This window comes from Dipodomys spectabilis, unplaced genomic scaffold (assembly GCF_019054845.1).
Source record: "Dipodomys spectabilis isolate Male_0828 unplaced genomic scaffold, ASM1905484v1 ptg000668l, whole genome shotgun sequence".
Lineage (NCBI taxonomy): Eukaryota > Metazoa > Chordata > Mammalia > Rodentia > Heteromyidae > Dipodomys > Dipodomys spectabilis.
The window spans coordinates 276,286-290,484 of NW_024871345.1; the positions used below are offsets into that span (position 1 = coordinate 276,286).

General features: G+C 47.0%; 1 protein-coding gene across 4 annotated transcripts in view; it reads right to left on the reverse strand.

Moving 5' to 3' along the window:
* Homer2 (homer scaffold protein 2) overlaps positions 1-14,151 on the reverse strand; it is a 79,491-nt gene extending 65,340 nt beyond the window's left edge. For 3 of the 4 annotated variants that reach the window (XM_042671768.1, XM_042671769.1, XM_042671767.1), the window contains exon 1: positions 47-165. In XM_042671768.1, the coding sequence (XP_042527702.1) occupies positions 47-51 (5 nt within the window). In that variant the 5' untranslated portion in view covers positions 52-165. Of the gene's footprint in view, positions 1-46; positions 166-13,975 lie in introns of those variants that run through there. The other variant, XM_042671771.1, reaches the window with a different exon arrangement.
* Between the last annotated feature and the right edge of the window lie 48 nt (positions 14,152-14,199).

Genomic DNA, 14,199 nt, shown 5'->3' on the forward strand with positions numbered 1-14,199 from the left:
GCCGGGCGCCCGGCCCCCCCCCCGAGCGCGGGCGCGCGGGACTCACCCCATGTCCGGCGCTGCTCCGGCGGCCGCCCCGGCGGGGCCCTGGCGCGCTCTCCGCGGCTCGGCAGCCGCCCTCCGCGCGGCACACGCGGCGGCCCGCGAGCGCCCGGCTCAGCCCCGGCGCCGCTCCATTCGCCGGGCTGCGCGGCCAGGGCCGCCGCCGGGCGCGGGCGGGCGGGGCCGGGGAGCCGGGGGCAGGGCCACCGCGCCCGCCGCCCCGCCCCGCGCCTTACGCAACCCGCAGCCCCGCCGCCCAGACGCGAGCCGGGGGACCCCGGGCGGGCTGGAGCGGACCGGCGGGGCCCGTGTCCGGGCTGAGGGGACCCGGCCGGGCTGAGGGCCCCGTGTCCGGGCTGAGGGGACCCGGCCGGGCTGAGGGCCCCGTGTCCGGGCTGAGGGGACCCGGCCGGGCCCCTCCCTGCACATCGTGTGGCCCAGGCCGGCGGGGGCGCCTCCCCGAGGGCCCTGCACCCAGGACTTGAATGCGAGGCCAGCGGGCTCCGCCCCTCCGCGGGCGCCAACCACGGCCCACTCCCTCCCCGGCTCAGCACCAAGCTGCCTGGTGTCCTGTCCCGTGTGGGATGAATGAATGAATGAATGAGCACGCAGGGCAGGGCGCTCTGCTGAATAAATGAATGAATGAACACATAGGGCAGGGGCGCTGCTGAATGAATGAATGAATAAATGAGCACACAGGGCAGGGCGCTCTGCTGAATGAATGAATGAGCACACAGGGCACTCTGCTGAATGAATGAATGAGCACACAGGGCAGGGCGCTCTGCTGAATGAATGAATGAGCACACAGAGCAGGGCGCTCTGCTGAATGAATGAATGAATAAATGAGCACACAGGGCAGGGCGCTCTGCTGAATGAATGAATGAGCACACAGGGCACTCTGCTGAATGAATGAATGAATGAGCACACAGGGCAGGGCGCTCTGCTGAATGAATGAATGAGCACACAGAGCAGGGCGCTCTGCTGAATGAATGAATGAATAAATGAGCACACAGGGCAGGGCGCTCTGCTGAATGAATGAATGAGCACACAGGGCAGGGCTCTGCTGAATGAATGAATGAGCACACAGGGCAGGGCTCTGCTGAATGAATGAACACACAGGGCAGGGGCTCTGCTGAATGAATGAATGAGCACACAGGGCAGGGGCTCTGCTGAATGAATGAATGAGCACACAGGGCAGGGCTCTGCTGAATGAATGAACACACAGGGCAGGGGCTCTGCTGAATGAATGAATGAGCACACAGGGCAGGATGCCCCCACCTCCAGGTCTCACTCTCAGACCTCCTCTGGGGCCCAGTCTAGTGAGAATGAATGAATTCCCTAACAGGTCAAACCAGTCTCAGAATCCAATTTCCCGGACTGGCCTCTGGGGCAGAGTCCAACCTGCAGGCCTGGGGCGGGGAGTGGAGGCCCCTTCTCACAGCCAGCCGTGGGCTGACAGTGGGACTGAAGAAGACAGCAGGGGGCTGGGAAGGTGGCTCAGGGGTAGAGCGCTTGCCTTGCATGCATGAGGCCCTGGGTTCGATTCCACAGCACCACATGAATAGAAAAGGCCAGAGTGGCGCCGTGGCTCAAGTGCTAGCCTTGAGCTGAAGACCTGAGGGACAGTGCCCAGGCCCAGAGGTCAGGCCCCACAACCACCACCACCAACAAAAGACACCTAAAGGAAACCAAGATAAACAGATACAAGGTGGTGACCAAAAATATCAGATGTCCAAAACGGGCAGCGGCAGCACCAGGCTGCTAGATGCCTGCCATTTACCTTTAATAAACTTCTACTTATCAGTTAGCCCTCTTTACCAACCCATAGCTTGAAGAACATCATCCATGACATTTTGGTGGCCCTCACAGGGCGACTTGGAGGAATGTATTCCTTTCTCATCAGGACGTTTGGTAGTACTGCACTCAGGTCTCAGCCAGGACAATTCCCCAGTCACACCTGGAGTACATAGATGGACTTTTCCCCCCAAGGCAGGGTAGAAGAGACAGATGAATTGATGGAGAAAACACAGTGGAAAACATAGGCCTAATTCCTGGAGAAGAGCTTGGAAGAAGAGCTGACAGAATTCTGAGAATCCAAGGCATATAGAATGAAAATACGCACTTTAAATCAGCTCTTCCCAACCCTGGCTGTACATCAAAATCACTAGAGAGCCTTGACAAGACACCAGCCCAGAGCCCCTTCTCCAGAGTGTAACAGGCCACAATGCTTTAAATGCCCGGGTACTTCCAGTATGCAGCCAATGAAGAATTTCTGCTCTAAGCCTCCCAGTATCTAAAGAGAAGCAAATGTGAGCCCCAGAGCCCCAGGAGCTTGGAATTGGTGAGTACAAAAATACACACACCCTCACTCATTGGCTAGACTTCCCTGAGTTAGGTCTCTGAAAAAGTAAGAGATCTGAAGAATTTGTGAATGTGCAGCATGGCCTGCAATCACCGAGAAGAAACAATTAATTCCAGTTGGTTAATCCTCAGACATACTGGAACACTATGGATTATTTGCCTCTGTACAGCTGATTTGAGTCAGATTCAAACAGGCAAAGCTACAATGCAGAGCCATGCCTGAGGTGCACTCAATAAAACGGAGGATGAATTAAGAGGCTGGCAGAGTCCTGTGATGCTGAGATTTCTGACTAACAATGCTGGGCATCTCTATTAACAGTTAGGATTCAGGAGGGAAGAAGCAGCAGTACCCCAGAGGTAACTGGATGGGTAAAATTCTGGATAAGCTGAGATACAGGATTGTGAGTAACATGGAGGAGTTAAACTTGGGTGGGGAAGGTAGCTCAGAGCTCAGTGGCAGAGTACTTGTCTAACATATACCATGTCCTGGGTTCAATCTCCAGTACAGAGGGTGACACGGAAAGAAGAAAGAGGGGGAGGGGGAAAGGGAGGGAGACTTGGAGAAGGTAGTAGGGGAGCTAGTGTAACTCAAGTACATCCTTTAGAAGGGAGACTTGGGAGCCATCACTAAGACTACATCTGGATGCACAGCATGTGGAATGAATGTAGGTGGGAAGCATGGACGGGATTACCAGGAATGAAATGGAATCTAGAAGAGCAAGAGAGGCCATTAGTGTATCCTGGGAGTCATTCTATTTTAGATGTGGATCAATCTTGTTTCAGTTTGATTTAGCTACATCAAATATCAACGTTTGAAAAACTGTACTTATTCTTGGCCAGTAAACTAAGAGGATACAAAAACAAACAAACAAAAAGTAAATAATACAAAACAGAAACAAGTAGGCTTCCAATTCATTTCAGTGCAGCAAATATTTACTGAACGCCTACTATGTGACAGGTTATCTGCAGATGGCTCGGTTGGCATGGCTGACTGGCATGGGCAGCTTACCAGGCACTCTGCCCCACTCCTACTCCCTTCCCAGCCCCATCTTGGGGATCTCAGTGGTTCTGGTTCCTAGAATCTTTGCCTCTAACACTGCTCAGCAGAACTACCAGTTCCAAGTGAGGAGCCCTTGCAAACCTGGGGTCCTTGGGGTAAACAGAATCTTCCAGGAAACTACCCATTTCATAGAAGCTGCCCAGGCTCTTGGCTCTGTCTTACCAAGTCCTTGCCTGTGCTAGATTAGGCTCCTTCCGAATCTTGGCTTTGCTTCCAAGACCTACCTCGGGTTCTTTCCATCTCCTGCAAAGCGCAGAGAAGCAAGACTGGACCTCAGCCCAGAAATGAGTATGCAAAGGTGATAGCAAGTTCTAATCCCCTCCCTAACCACAACAATGACCCACAATAGTGTTGGCAAAAAGTGGACATGATGGTGAATACCTGTAGTCTCAGCTACTCAAGAAGCGTAGGCAAAACAATCATTGAGTTTATGAGTTTGAGGCCAGCCCAGGTCACAAAGCAAGAACCAGCCCACACAAATGGCTGGTTTAACCACCCTTAGCTTTTTAGAACAGGTAAGAGGCTCAATATAAAAGGCACCAAAATGGCAATAATACTAACTTATCAAACTACTTCTTCTAAAATTACTTATTAACACAGGAAGGGACTGCATATATGAAAATAGCATAGTGAGGAGCCAGAGGCATGGCTCTAGCAAGTGCAAGGCCCTGGGGTTAAGCCCCAAAGAGGGAGAAGAAACCCATTAAAAACTGTGAAGGAGAAGGAGTGAGAGGAGGAGGAGGAGGAGGAGGAGGAGGAGGAGGAGGAAGAGGAAAAGAGAAAGAAGAGGACAAGGAGGAGGAGGGGGGGAGTAGGAAAGAATAATAATGGTGAGGATGGAAACAGGAGTATGTGGAAACATCACAATCAAATCTCCTTATATTGGTTAACATTAATAAAAATGTAATAAAACAAGAATGGCAAGGCTGACTTCTAGAAAGAGGCAAACACACTCAAAATATTCTTTTTTTTTTTTTTGTTGGTCCTGGGGCTTGAACTCTGGGCCTGGGCGCTGTCCCTCAGCTCTTCAGCTCGAGGCGAGCGCTCTACCACTTGAGCTACAGTGCCACTTCCGGTTTTCTGGTGGTTTATTGGAGATAGGAGTCTCACGGTCTCTCCTGCCCCGGCTGGCTTTGAACCGCGATCCTCAGATCTCAGCCTCCTGAGTAGCTAGGATTACAGGCGTGAGCCACCAGCGCCCGGCTCAAAATATTCTAGCTCAGACCAACAACAGGCGAAGCCCTGAGCTTGACAGACGTGCTAGGATTCTAAAACCCCTAAGTAAGACCAGGGGACCCCTTGTCCTCTCGACTGCATTATCACCCCAAGTCAGGTGACGGAATTAACTGACAGGATATAAGAGTACCAGGAGGAACGGACTGAGTAGCAACTTGGGCAGTGTTTCCCTTACTTGCTTTACCATGAGTCATTCAGGGCATTTACTAAATACGCAGATACAGTTCTTCTGGAGGATGGCATAAGAAACTGTGTCTAAAAAGCCAGGAGTGATTTGCATGAGGCAAATTTAAGGAAGAAACTGGAGGGTTCACCAGCTAGGAGGGGCTGAGTGAGCTGACTGAGGCTGGGAAGGCCTCATGACCTGCTCCCGGTCTGAGCTACTGTGATGACCATGCTGCTTTTACAAACCCTGTCAGGCTCCTTGGGCCCCCTAAGACTCCTGGGGGGCCTTCTGAATGTGCATATCTGGCCCGTCTCCCTCTACTGTCCTCCACAGAAGGACATCCAACACTATTGCCAAAGGCCTTGGATGATCCTCTGTTCTGGCAGTCTGACCCCAGGCTGGCTCCCTGCAGGGAAGGGATGACAAGGTGATGTACCCTAATTTAGAACAAAAGAGCCATGCATTCACAGGCCAGGTACTAATTAGGGAATGACTACAGATAGCTGGTGGCATCATGGTATTTACCTTTGGATCCAGCTGGATCATTTTATGGAAATAATTGGAAAGCTTATAGCTACCAAATCTGAGGTCAGTGTTTATAGAGAAGACACTGGATATCAACTATAATCATCAGAACTTACATTTCACCCTTGGAGGCCCCTTCTGAGCCAACCAGCAGAATGGAGCCTGGAGCCTCATTCACACCAGGTTACTCCAGCAGCCCCCACAACTGCATCCATCACAAAATAAGACAACCACTCCTGCCTGTAACCACCCTAAAGGACAATAGGTCAGAACAGGCAAAACAGTCTGAGGAATGAATGCCATCTAACTAGGGACTTGTAAGTTCCTTGGAGCCAGGAAGACTTGGTTTTCAATTAAACTTGTTTTTTTATGCCGATATTGGGACTTGAACTCAAGGCCATGACACTATCCTTTCGCTTTTTCTCGTAAAGCTGATGCTCTACCACTTAAGCTCTACTTCCAGCTTTTTGGTGGTTAACTAGAGATAAAAGAGTCCCATGGTCTTTCCTATACAGGCTGACTTCAACAATTCTCAAATATTGGCCTCCTCAGTAACTAGAATTACAGGTGTGCTTAGCAATAATAATTTCTGAAACAGCCTGCCTAGTTTGTGTGAGGCCTTGAGTTCAAGCCTGAGCACTGAAAACAAATTTAAAAATACTTATATGTACATTATAAACAGAGAGGGAAAGAGGGAGAGTATGTAGGATAAAAACAGAGAAGACTGAACTTCACAATGTCTTCTGGACAGTTAGCTATACTCTGTGATGCCTATGTACTATGTACTGATTCCTTTGTGTTAGGAACATTAAAACCTGTATCACCAGTCTAGGCAATGTGCAAAAGTCAGGAAGGGTTGGGGAGAATTGGGGGGTATTGAAAGCAAATAGTTTCAGAGGATTCAAGGTAGGTCCATGTTTTGGGGACAGAGAAGTCCCTTATCACCAGTGACCTTACTGTAAGGGCCCTGACAGACAGGACACTTTCTTTCCAAACAATGTAATTCTCACTGAAAATGGACCTAATACCAGGTCTCACACTACCCTCAAGGCTGAACTGGACTCTGCTGACTCACACATCTTTGCTTCCCATACAATTCAGTCAACGACAGCACGGTTGTTCTTCCTACTGGAGAATCTATTTCAGGGGCAGGCAGTGGACTGTGCTATTATTACCTGTGGCCCAGCACAATACTTTAGAGCATTCATTCCAAATGTTAAGAGAACACACAAATGAACTAGAATGACATCTTGTTTAGTAAATCCTGAGATGAATTTCCTTTCTAATGAAGCCAGCTGTCTAAGGAGAGAAGTCAAAATCAAGAGCTGCTTCTTCATCTTGCCTCGTGGCTTTGCATGGAGCTGGTGTTCACAGCCTTTAACCAGCTAAAACGTGGGTAAAAATCTTTCTAGCTCCTGCTTCACAGAATATGGCCCTAAATAAGCAAATCTTCCCTTTCGCAGAGTTCCATTCTGTTTGGCATATATTTACTAAACATCCACTGTGTTCCATGCCTGTGTGGGGATATAGAAGGAGAAAGCTACAGTCTATACTCCCAGTAACATCTGGATACTGAGATCAAAAGAAGGGTGCGGCCTGGACCACTGATGAGAAATATATCTCTTACAATAAATCAGTGAATTGGCATCTGAGAACAGCATGAGCTTGGTTAACAAACATCAATTATTGATAACAAGCATCCCTGGCTTTCTGGACACTCCACTCACAGATGGGGACTGGATTATGCTGCAGGTTCAGCTGTTAAAAATCATGTAAGAGGGAAGATAGGTGCTCATGTGCTCCTTCTAGACGTCCTGACTGGTACTGGGCACCAGGGCACAGTTCTTGTTTCAAGTACCAGTGCTCTGCTCCTTCTCAAGTGTTCTGAACTGTGTGTGTATGGGAGAGAGAGACAGAGACAGACAAGAGACACACAGAGAGAAACTGTCAGTGAAGCAGATCTAACTAAGCTAAAGATACCATTTCATTTTGGAACTGTTTTCTTAAAAAAAAAAAAAAAGGCTGGGAAGGTGGCTCAGTGGTAGAGTGCTTGCCTTGCATGCATGAGGCCCTGGGTTCGATTCCTCAGCACCACATAAGCAGAAAAAGCTGGAAGTGGTGCTGTGGCTCAAGTGGTAGAGCCCTAGCCTTGAGTTGAAGAGCTGAGGGACAGCGCCCAGGCCCTGAGTTCAGTGTAGTAATTGTAGCACTGAAGGACCCCTGCCTGATGGTTAGCTAGCTTTACTCTGTCATTGGTCTTCAGATGCAACTTTTAACAAGAAGCTTTTAAAATTCAACTAGTTTTGTCAACAATTCCTAGAAATAAAACTTTGATTCGGCCATTAAACTCTGACTCTGCTAAAATCATGCATCAAACACTCTACTCTGTGTGGAGCAGGAGGAGGCCCGCCCTTTTATCATGGCTGCTCTTGGCATGATAATTCCCATCTCCTTGAGGGATCTGTTAGGAGGGAGACTACAGTTTTTGTTATCATCTCTTGCTCCCAGAGGTTTTCCAGGCCAGAGTCTTCTCTTTTGTGTCCTGTCTTGCTCCCAGAGGTTTTCCAGGCCAGAGTCTTCTCTTTTGTGTCCTGTGGCTATTCCACGGTATTCTCCCAAATGCTTCAGGCTCACATACTGGAGCTTGATCCAGAGTCCCTTCCTCTTTCTCCCCTTTACCTCCTCCTTCTTTGCCTCTTTCTCTTTTTTTTTTTTTTTTAATTTTTGATCGGTTGTGGGCCTGAACTCTGGGCCTGGGCGCTGTCCCTCAGCTCTTCAGCTCAAGGCAAGCGCTCTACCACTTGAACCACAGCACCACTTCCGGCTTTTTCTGTTTATGTGGTGCTGAGGAATCAAACCCAGGGCCTCATGCATGCAAGGCAAGCGCTCTACCACTGAGCCACCTTCCCAGCCCCTGCCTCTTTCTTTAAGGTATAATGTACCTACCAGTGTATGTGGGTTCATGATTTTTTGTAAATTTGTGGTGCTCTAAATGGTTTTAGGACATTTTTATCACCCTCTAAGGATACTTCATGTATATTTTGTTGTTTTTTTTTTTTTTTTTGTCTGTAGGTCGTGGGGCTTGAACTCTGGGCCTGGGCGCTGTCCCTCAGCTCTTCAGCTCAAGGCGAGTGTTCTACCACTTGAGCTACAGTGCCACTTCCGGTTTTCTGAGTGTTTATTGGAAATAAGAGTTTCACAGACTTTCCTGCCTAGGCTGGCTTTGAACTGCGATCCTCAGATCTCAGCCTCCTGAGTAGCTAGGATTACAGGCGTGAGCCATCAGTGCCCAGCTTCATGTATATTTTGTAAACAATCCCTCTTCTGTCTCTCACTCCAAGTAACCATAGGAGTGTTTTCTGTCTCTCTCAGGGCTACTTTCTTCTCCTTCTTCTTCTTTCTTCTTCTTCTGCCAGTCCTGGGGCTTGACTCAGGGCCTAGATATTGTCCCTGAGCTTCTTCTGCTCACGGCTAGCACTCTACCATGTGAGCCATAGCTCCACTTCCAGCTTTTTCTGTTTATGTGGTACTAAGGAATTGAACCCAGGGTTTCATGCATGCTAGGCAAGCACTCTACCACTGAGCCACATCCCCAGCCCTCAGAGCTATTTTCATGGACACATTTTAGCCTTAACTATCCAAGAACTCATGTACCTCTACCTGGGGGTAGAGTGGCCCCTAGCTAAAAACTCAATTTTTGGAGTTCAGTGCAGTTTTGTGCCTGTGTGTCCTGGCCAGGCTGACATGGGAAGCCCAGTTGGAAAGCCCAGTTGCAGACTTCGTAAAGTGGGAACACATGGAAATGGAGCTTGCCTCGGGTGCTGCACACTGGAGCATCCAGGAGCATCCCGCCTGGGATGGGGATTTCAGCTCCAGGAGAGATGGCCTCCTGAGTAGCAGAATGCTAGCATTCTATGGAGATACAAGTTGCTTCTGGGCACAAAACAATGAACCCACAAGTATACATAACTTGGGCATGGTGGGCTTCCAACCATGTGTGAGCTGTTTGTCGATATATTCAATAATTTTGGGGACATCTCTGTGGTGCACAAACAAAGCAGACAAAAAGAGGCAGGCGGACAGGCCTCCTGTCTTCTGCCCTGTTTTTCTTTTGATTCAGGAGTAAACTAAGACAAACAGTGAGTATAAAACAAGCGGTCTCCTGAATAAGAGACTACAAGTTCTGGTTCAAGCAGTGCCTAAAATGAAAGCAATTGCCCTTGCTTCCATTAATGCCATAAAACATCTTCATTGTAATCATTTGCTACAGAGCAATCTAGAGTAACCTGCTATAGGACTAGCCAAAAAACCCAAAAATTCTCCTTTGCAAAGGACTCCTTATGTGGGCAGACACTGGGGTAAACTGGATTAGGATTTCTGTAATCTCTGATCCATGCAATTAAAAGCATGGAAGAGTAAAGATATTCATCTAAACACTGTCTCATAAAACTTGAAATGTTTTCTTGGAAAAAATATTTATGCAACTTACAATAACTAAGTTACTAGCACTCATATACCATCTTTTTTCAATGAAGCCTAAAGTATTTTATAATGCAATCATTTTCACAATAAACTTACGAACCTGAGAGGCAGCAAGGATAACGATTCCTATTTTGCTGAAGATGTAATCAAGGAAGGGAAGAATTAGACTTTTCCAGATCAGAAAGAGCAAGAAGGCTGCCATTCCCTTTTTTTTTCCCTGGCTGTGGGGCTTGAACTCAGGGCCTGGGAGCTGTTCTCAGCTATTTGGCTCAAGGCTAGTGTTCTACCACTTTCAGCCACACCACCACTTCTGGTTTTCTAGTAGATAATTGGAGGTAAGAGTCTAAGGGACTTTCTTGCCTGGGCTGGTTTTGAATTGAACATACAGATCTCAGCATGAGCCACCAGCACCCAGTTACATTTTTCTTTAGTAATCCACCAATGTGCTTATTAGCCTTTCAGGATGCTTGTGGAGGGGGAGCAAGAATTACCTCGTATTTTTCAAATAATATTTATTGATAGACCTAGAAAGTGATTTGAAGTATTTCATGACATTAGAAAGGACATTTTGTGTTGAATCTGTTATCAAAATTAAAGGATTATTGAGTTTAAATATAAAATTGAATCTAAGAACTCGTTTATCTTTTATTATAAATTATAATTATTATAAACTTGTTAATAAACTGGGTATTTATTAATCTACCTCACTGTTGTTTTTTGTTTGCTTGTTTTGTTTTCTGGTACTGGGCTTGAACTCAGGTCCTCAAACACCAGTCAGGTTTTCCACCCATGGCTGGTAAAAATCTACCATTTGAACCACACTTCTAGTTCTAGCTTTTGCCAGTTAATTGGAAATGAGTCTCTCAGATTGGTTTTCCTGAGCTGGCTTCACGCTGTTATCCTGAGATCTTAGCCTCCTGGGTAGTTAAGATTATAAATGTAAACCACAGGTGCCAGACCTTTAGTTTTTATAAAATTTAAAAGCTACGTAACCAATATAATCCAAGAAACCTAATTAAAGCTATTTTCTAGTTTTGATTAATTTCCCTGGAGTAGTAATTAAAGCTGACAGAACACTCACACCTCATTGGGTTGGAAGGTGGGAAGACTAGGAACAATGTGCTTGGGTTTGCTATAAGTAAAAGCAGTACTTCAATTCCTTCTTATTTTATGTGAAAACTAAGTAAGATAGTGTCAATAAATAAGGATATTTGCCTTTTAAAGTGAAAGGTATTCATACAGAAAAATATTTGGTTGTTAGAAGGATGTTCCATTAGAATGATTTTTAGATAAGGCAAATTTTTAGATAAGGCAAATTGGAGAAACCAACAAGCTATGTGCTTTCTGAGGTGTTTCCATGTCAAATGCTTGGTGTTAAAATTGTACTTTTTCTATGAAAAAAAAAAAAAACTGGTCTACAACTCCCATCTTTCCAAATAATCCCAACTCCTAATACTAGATTGTAAAGCATCTTCCTTTTTTCCTGTTACAATGTCCTTCTCCAATATATATATATATATATATATATATATATATATTTTTTTTTTTTTTTTGGGGGGGGGGGGCGTCTGGTCGTGGGGCCTGAACTCTGGGCCTGGGCGCTGTCCCTCAGCTCTTCAGCTCAAGGCTAGCGTTCTACCACCTGAGCCACAGCGCCACTTCCGGCTTTTTTTCTTTTTGCTTATGTGGTGCTGAGGAATCGAACCCAGGGCCTCAGGCATGCAGGGCAAGCGCTCTACCACTGAGCCACCTTCCCAGCCCTCTCCTATATTTTTGCTTCCTATATATGGGCAATTCTTGTTTAACTCTTGGCCTTCTGCTCTTCTCTATAAATACGTTCTTCCCTAATCTTTCCATCATACACACCAGTGACTTCAACTGCGGTTCTTCATGGTGAATCATGCATGTATTTGGTACAGTTGTTCCTGAGCTTTAGTCCTGTATTTCTAACAACCCTGGGCAAATTCTAGGTGGTCTATCATCTTGAATTTTGCAAACCTGCTTGTGCTATGAGTTCATTTCTGCTATAAAATTTACACTATTGATACTTTTCAGGCCAAATTCCCAGGCTCATGAATTAGAATCTACCCTGGTTCCTGCCTATATTTTTCTCCTATCATCCAGTCAGCTACTAAGTTGGTCATGAGATAGGGTAAATTACTACTAGACACTAAAACTGTCCTGTCTTCCCATCAATACCATCCTGTACACTGTTGCAGCTACTGTTCCTAAAATGGCTTGTACCATTAGTAGTCACACACTTTCTACTTCTACTTTATCTGAAGAACAGTATTATACGTGGTGCCTCAGCCTGGCGTCGGTGGCTCAAGCCTGTAATCCTTGCTACTCAGGAAGCTGAGATCTGAGGATTGCAGTTCAAAGCCAGCCCAGGCAGTAAAGTCCTTGAGACTCTTATCTCAAATAAATCACTAGAAAACTGGAGGTGATGCTCAAGGGGTAGAGCACTTGCCTTGAGCTGAAGAGGGCAGGGACAGCGCCCAAGCCCAGAGTTCAAGCCCCTGACTGACAAAAAAAAAAGATATATATATTATATACCATATATATATATATATATATATATATATATATATATACATACATACATATGTGGTGCCATGCAGGAAATATTACATAAAGGTCGGTTTACTGTTTAAAAGAAAGACTTGTATCTAAGTCATTAGAAAGTACTGCAGATATTCAGTAAGAGTAAATATTAGTTCTAAGCCCAGAGCCAGGGGCTCATGCCTGTAATTCAAGCTGTTCAGGTGGCTGAGATCTAAGCATCACAGTTTAAATACAGCTCAGGCCTTAGGAAAACCCAGGGGACTCTTATCTTCAATTAACTACCAGGAGCCAGAAGTAAGCTGTGGCTCAAAGTGGTAGGGCGCTAGCCTTGAGCAAAAGAGCTTAAGGACAGCGCTCAGACCAAGTTCAAGCTCCACTACCAGCACAAAAAAAAAAAAAGAGAGAGAGAAAAGAAGTTCCAGATGGAGATGTCACTTGCTACAATTCTAAGGAAGGGATACAATTTCAGTATCTAGAGATGTGTGCCCATGTGCATGGTCTGTGTGTTTAACTCCAAGCAGAAAGAAACACCATGGTGAGAGGAAGGGGAAACCAATGCAACAGTGATACTCACGAGACAGTAAGTTGGAAAGGATCTGTACAACTTGGGGGGGCTGAGAGGGAAAGTGGGAGTGTTCGCCAAATTAAGTCCTTTCTATAGCTTAGTCCACTCCTTCCCTTCACAGTTTAGCATGCTCCCTTCCTAGAACACTAGGCCCATGTAGTAAAGGCAGTAAATAACCAGCCTTTACCTTGGGATGGCACTTCTCTGGGGCAGCTACCACCATACAAGGCAGCAAGAGCCCCTTAGAGTGACCTTCAGGTCTGGGCAGTTGCAGGGCCCCTTATCTACTACTTGGGCAGCAGCCATATATCCTAGCCTTCTATGATGAAGCCCCTGGCCCACTCGTCCACACCAGGGTCTCTGCCTCCCCTAGCCCTTTCTAAATTCCCTAGGTAATATAGGTCACCTCAGACAATAGCCGGTGCTTCTTCTCACTTCTCCCTTGTGAGGAGTCTTGCAGGCCTCCTTTCCTGGCAATAATCTTTGTTCCCTGTACCTGGATGTCTGCGTGGTTCTCTGGCAATGTCAAATAATCTTTCATTTAATCTTTCAGGGAGAAAAATGGGGGAGGGGTTAAAAAGTTTGACAAGAAACGTACTTACGTAACTATAACCACTCTGTATATCACCTTGGCAATAAAATTCTTTTTTAAAAAAAGGTACACCATGGCGCTGGGAAGTTGGCTCAGTGGTAGAGCGCTTGCCTCGCATGCATGAGGCCCTGGATTCGATTCCTCAGCATCACATAAGCAGAAAAAGCTGGAAGTGGCACTGTGGCTCACATGGTAGAGCGCTAGCCTTGAGCTGAAGAGCTGAGGGACAGCGCCCAGGCCCAGAGTTCAGGCCCCGCGACCAGACCCCCCCCCCCCCCAAAAAAAAAGGTACACCAACAATCTAGATGAGGAACGAGTGGATCAGGTCCTGTATGTGTAATCTGCTTTTGCACAGACAGAGGAGGCTGAGAAAGAACTGACCTTTGACCTGCACCATGCAGGGAACGGGGCGACTTGGGTGCCAGGTGGGGGCTACGGTGTGGGGAGAGCACGGTCGTCAGATTCAACACAAGTTGGCGACGGATGGAAGCAAGAACTGGAGGCGGACAGGTATGGGAAAGGTCGGACACGGGCGGGAAGGCCCAGCGGGTGCGGGCAGGAAGAGCCGGGCTGGCGGGAAGGGCCAGGCGGGAAGGGCCAGGGGG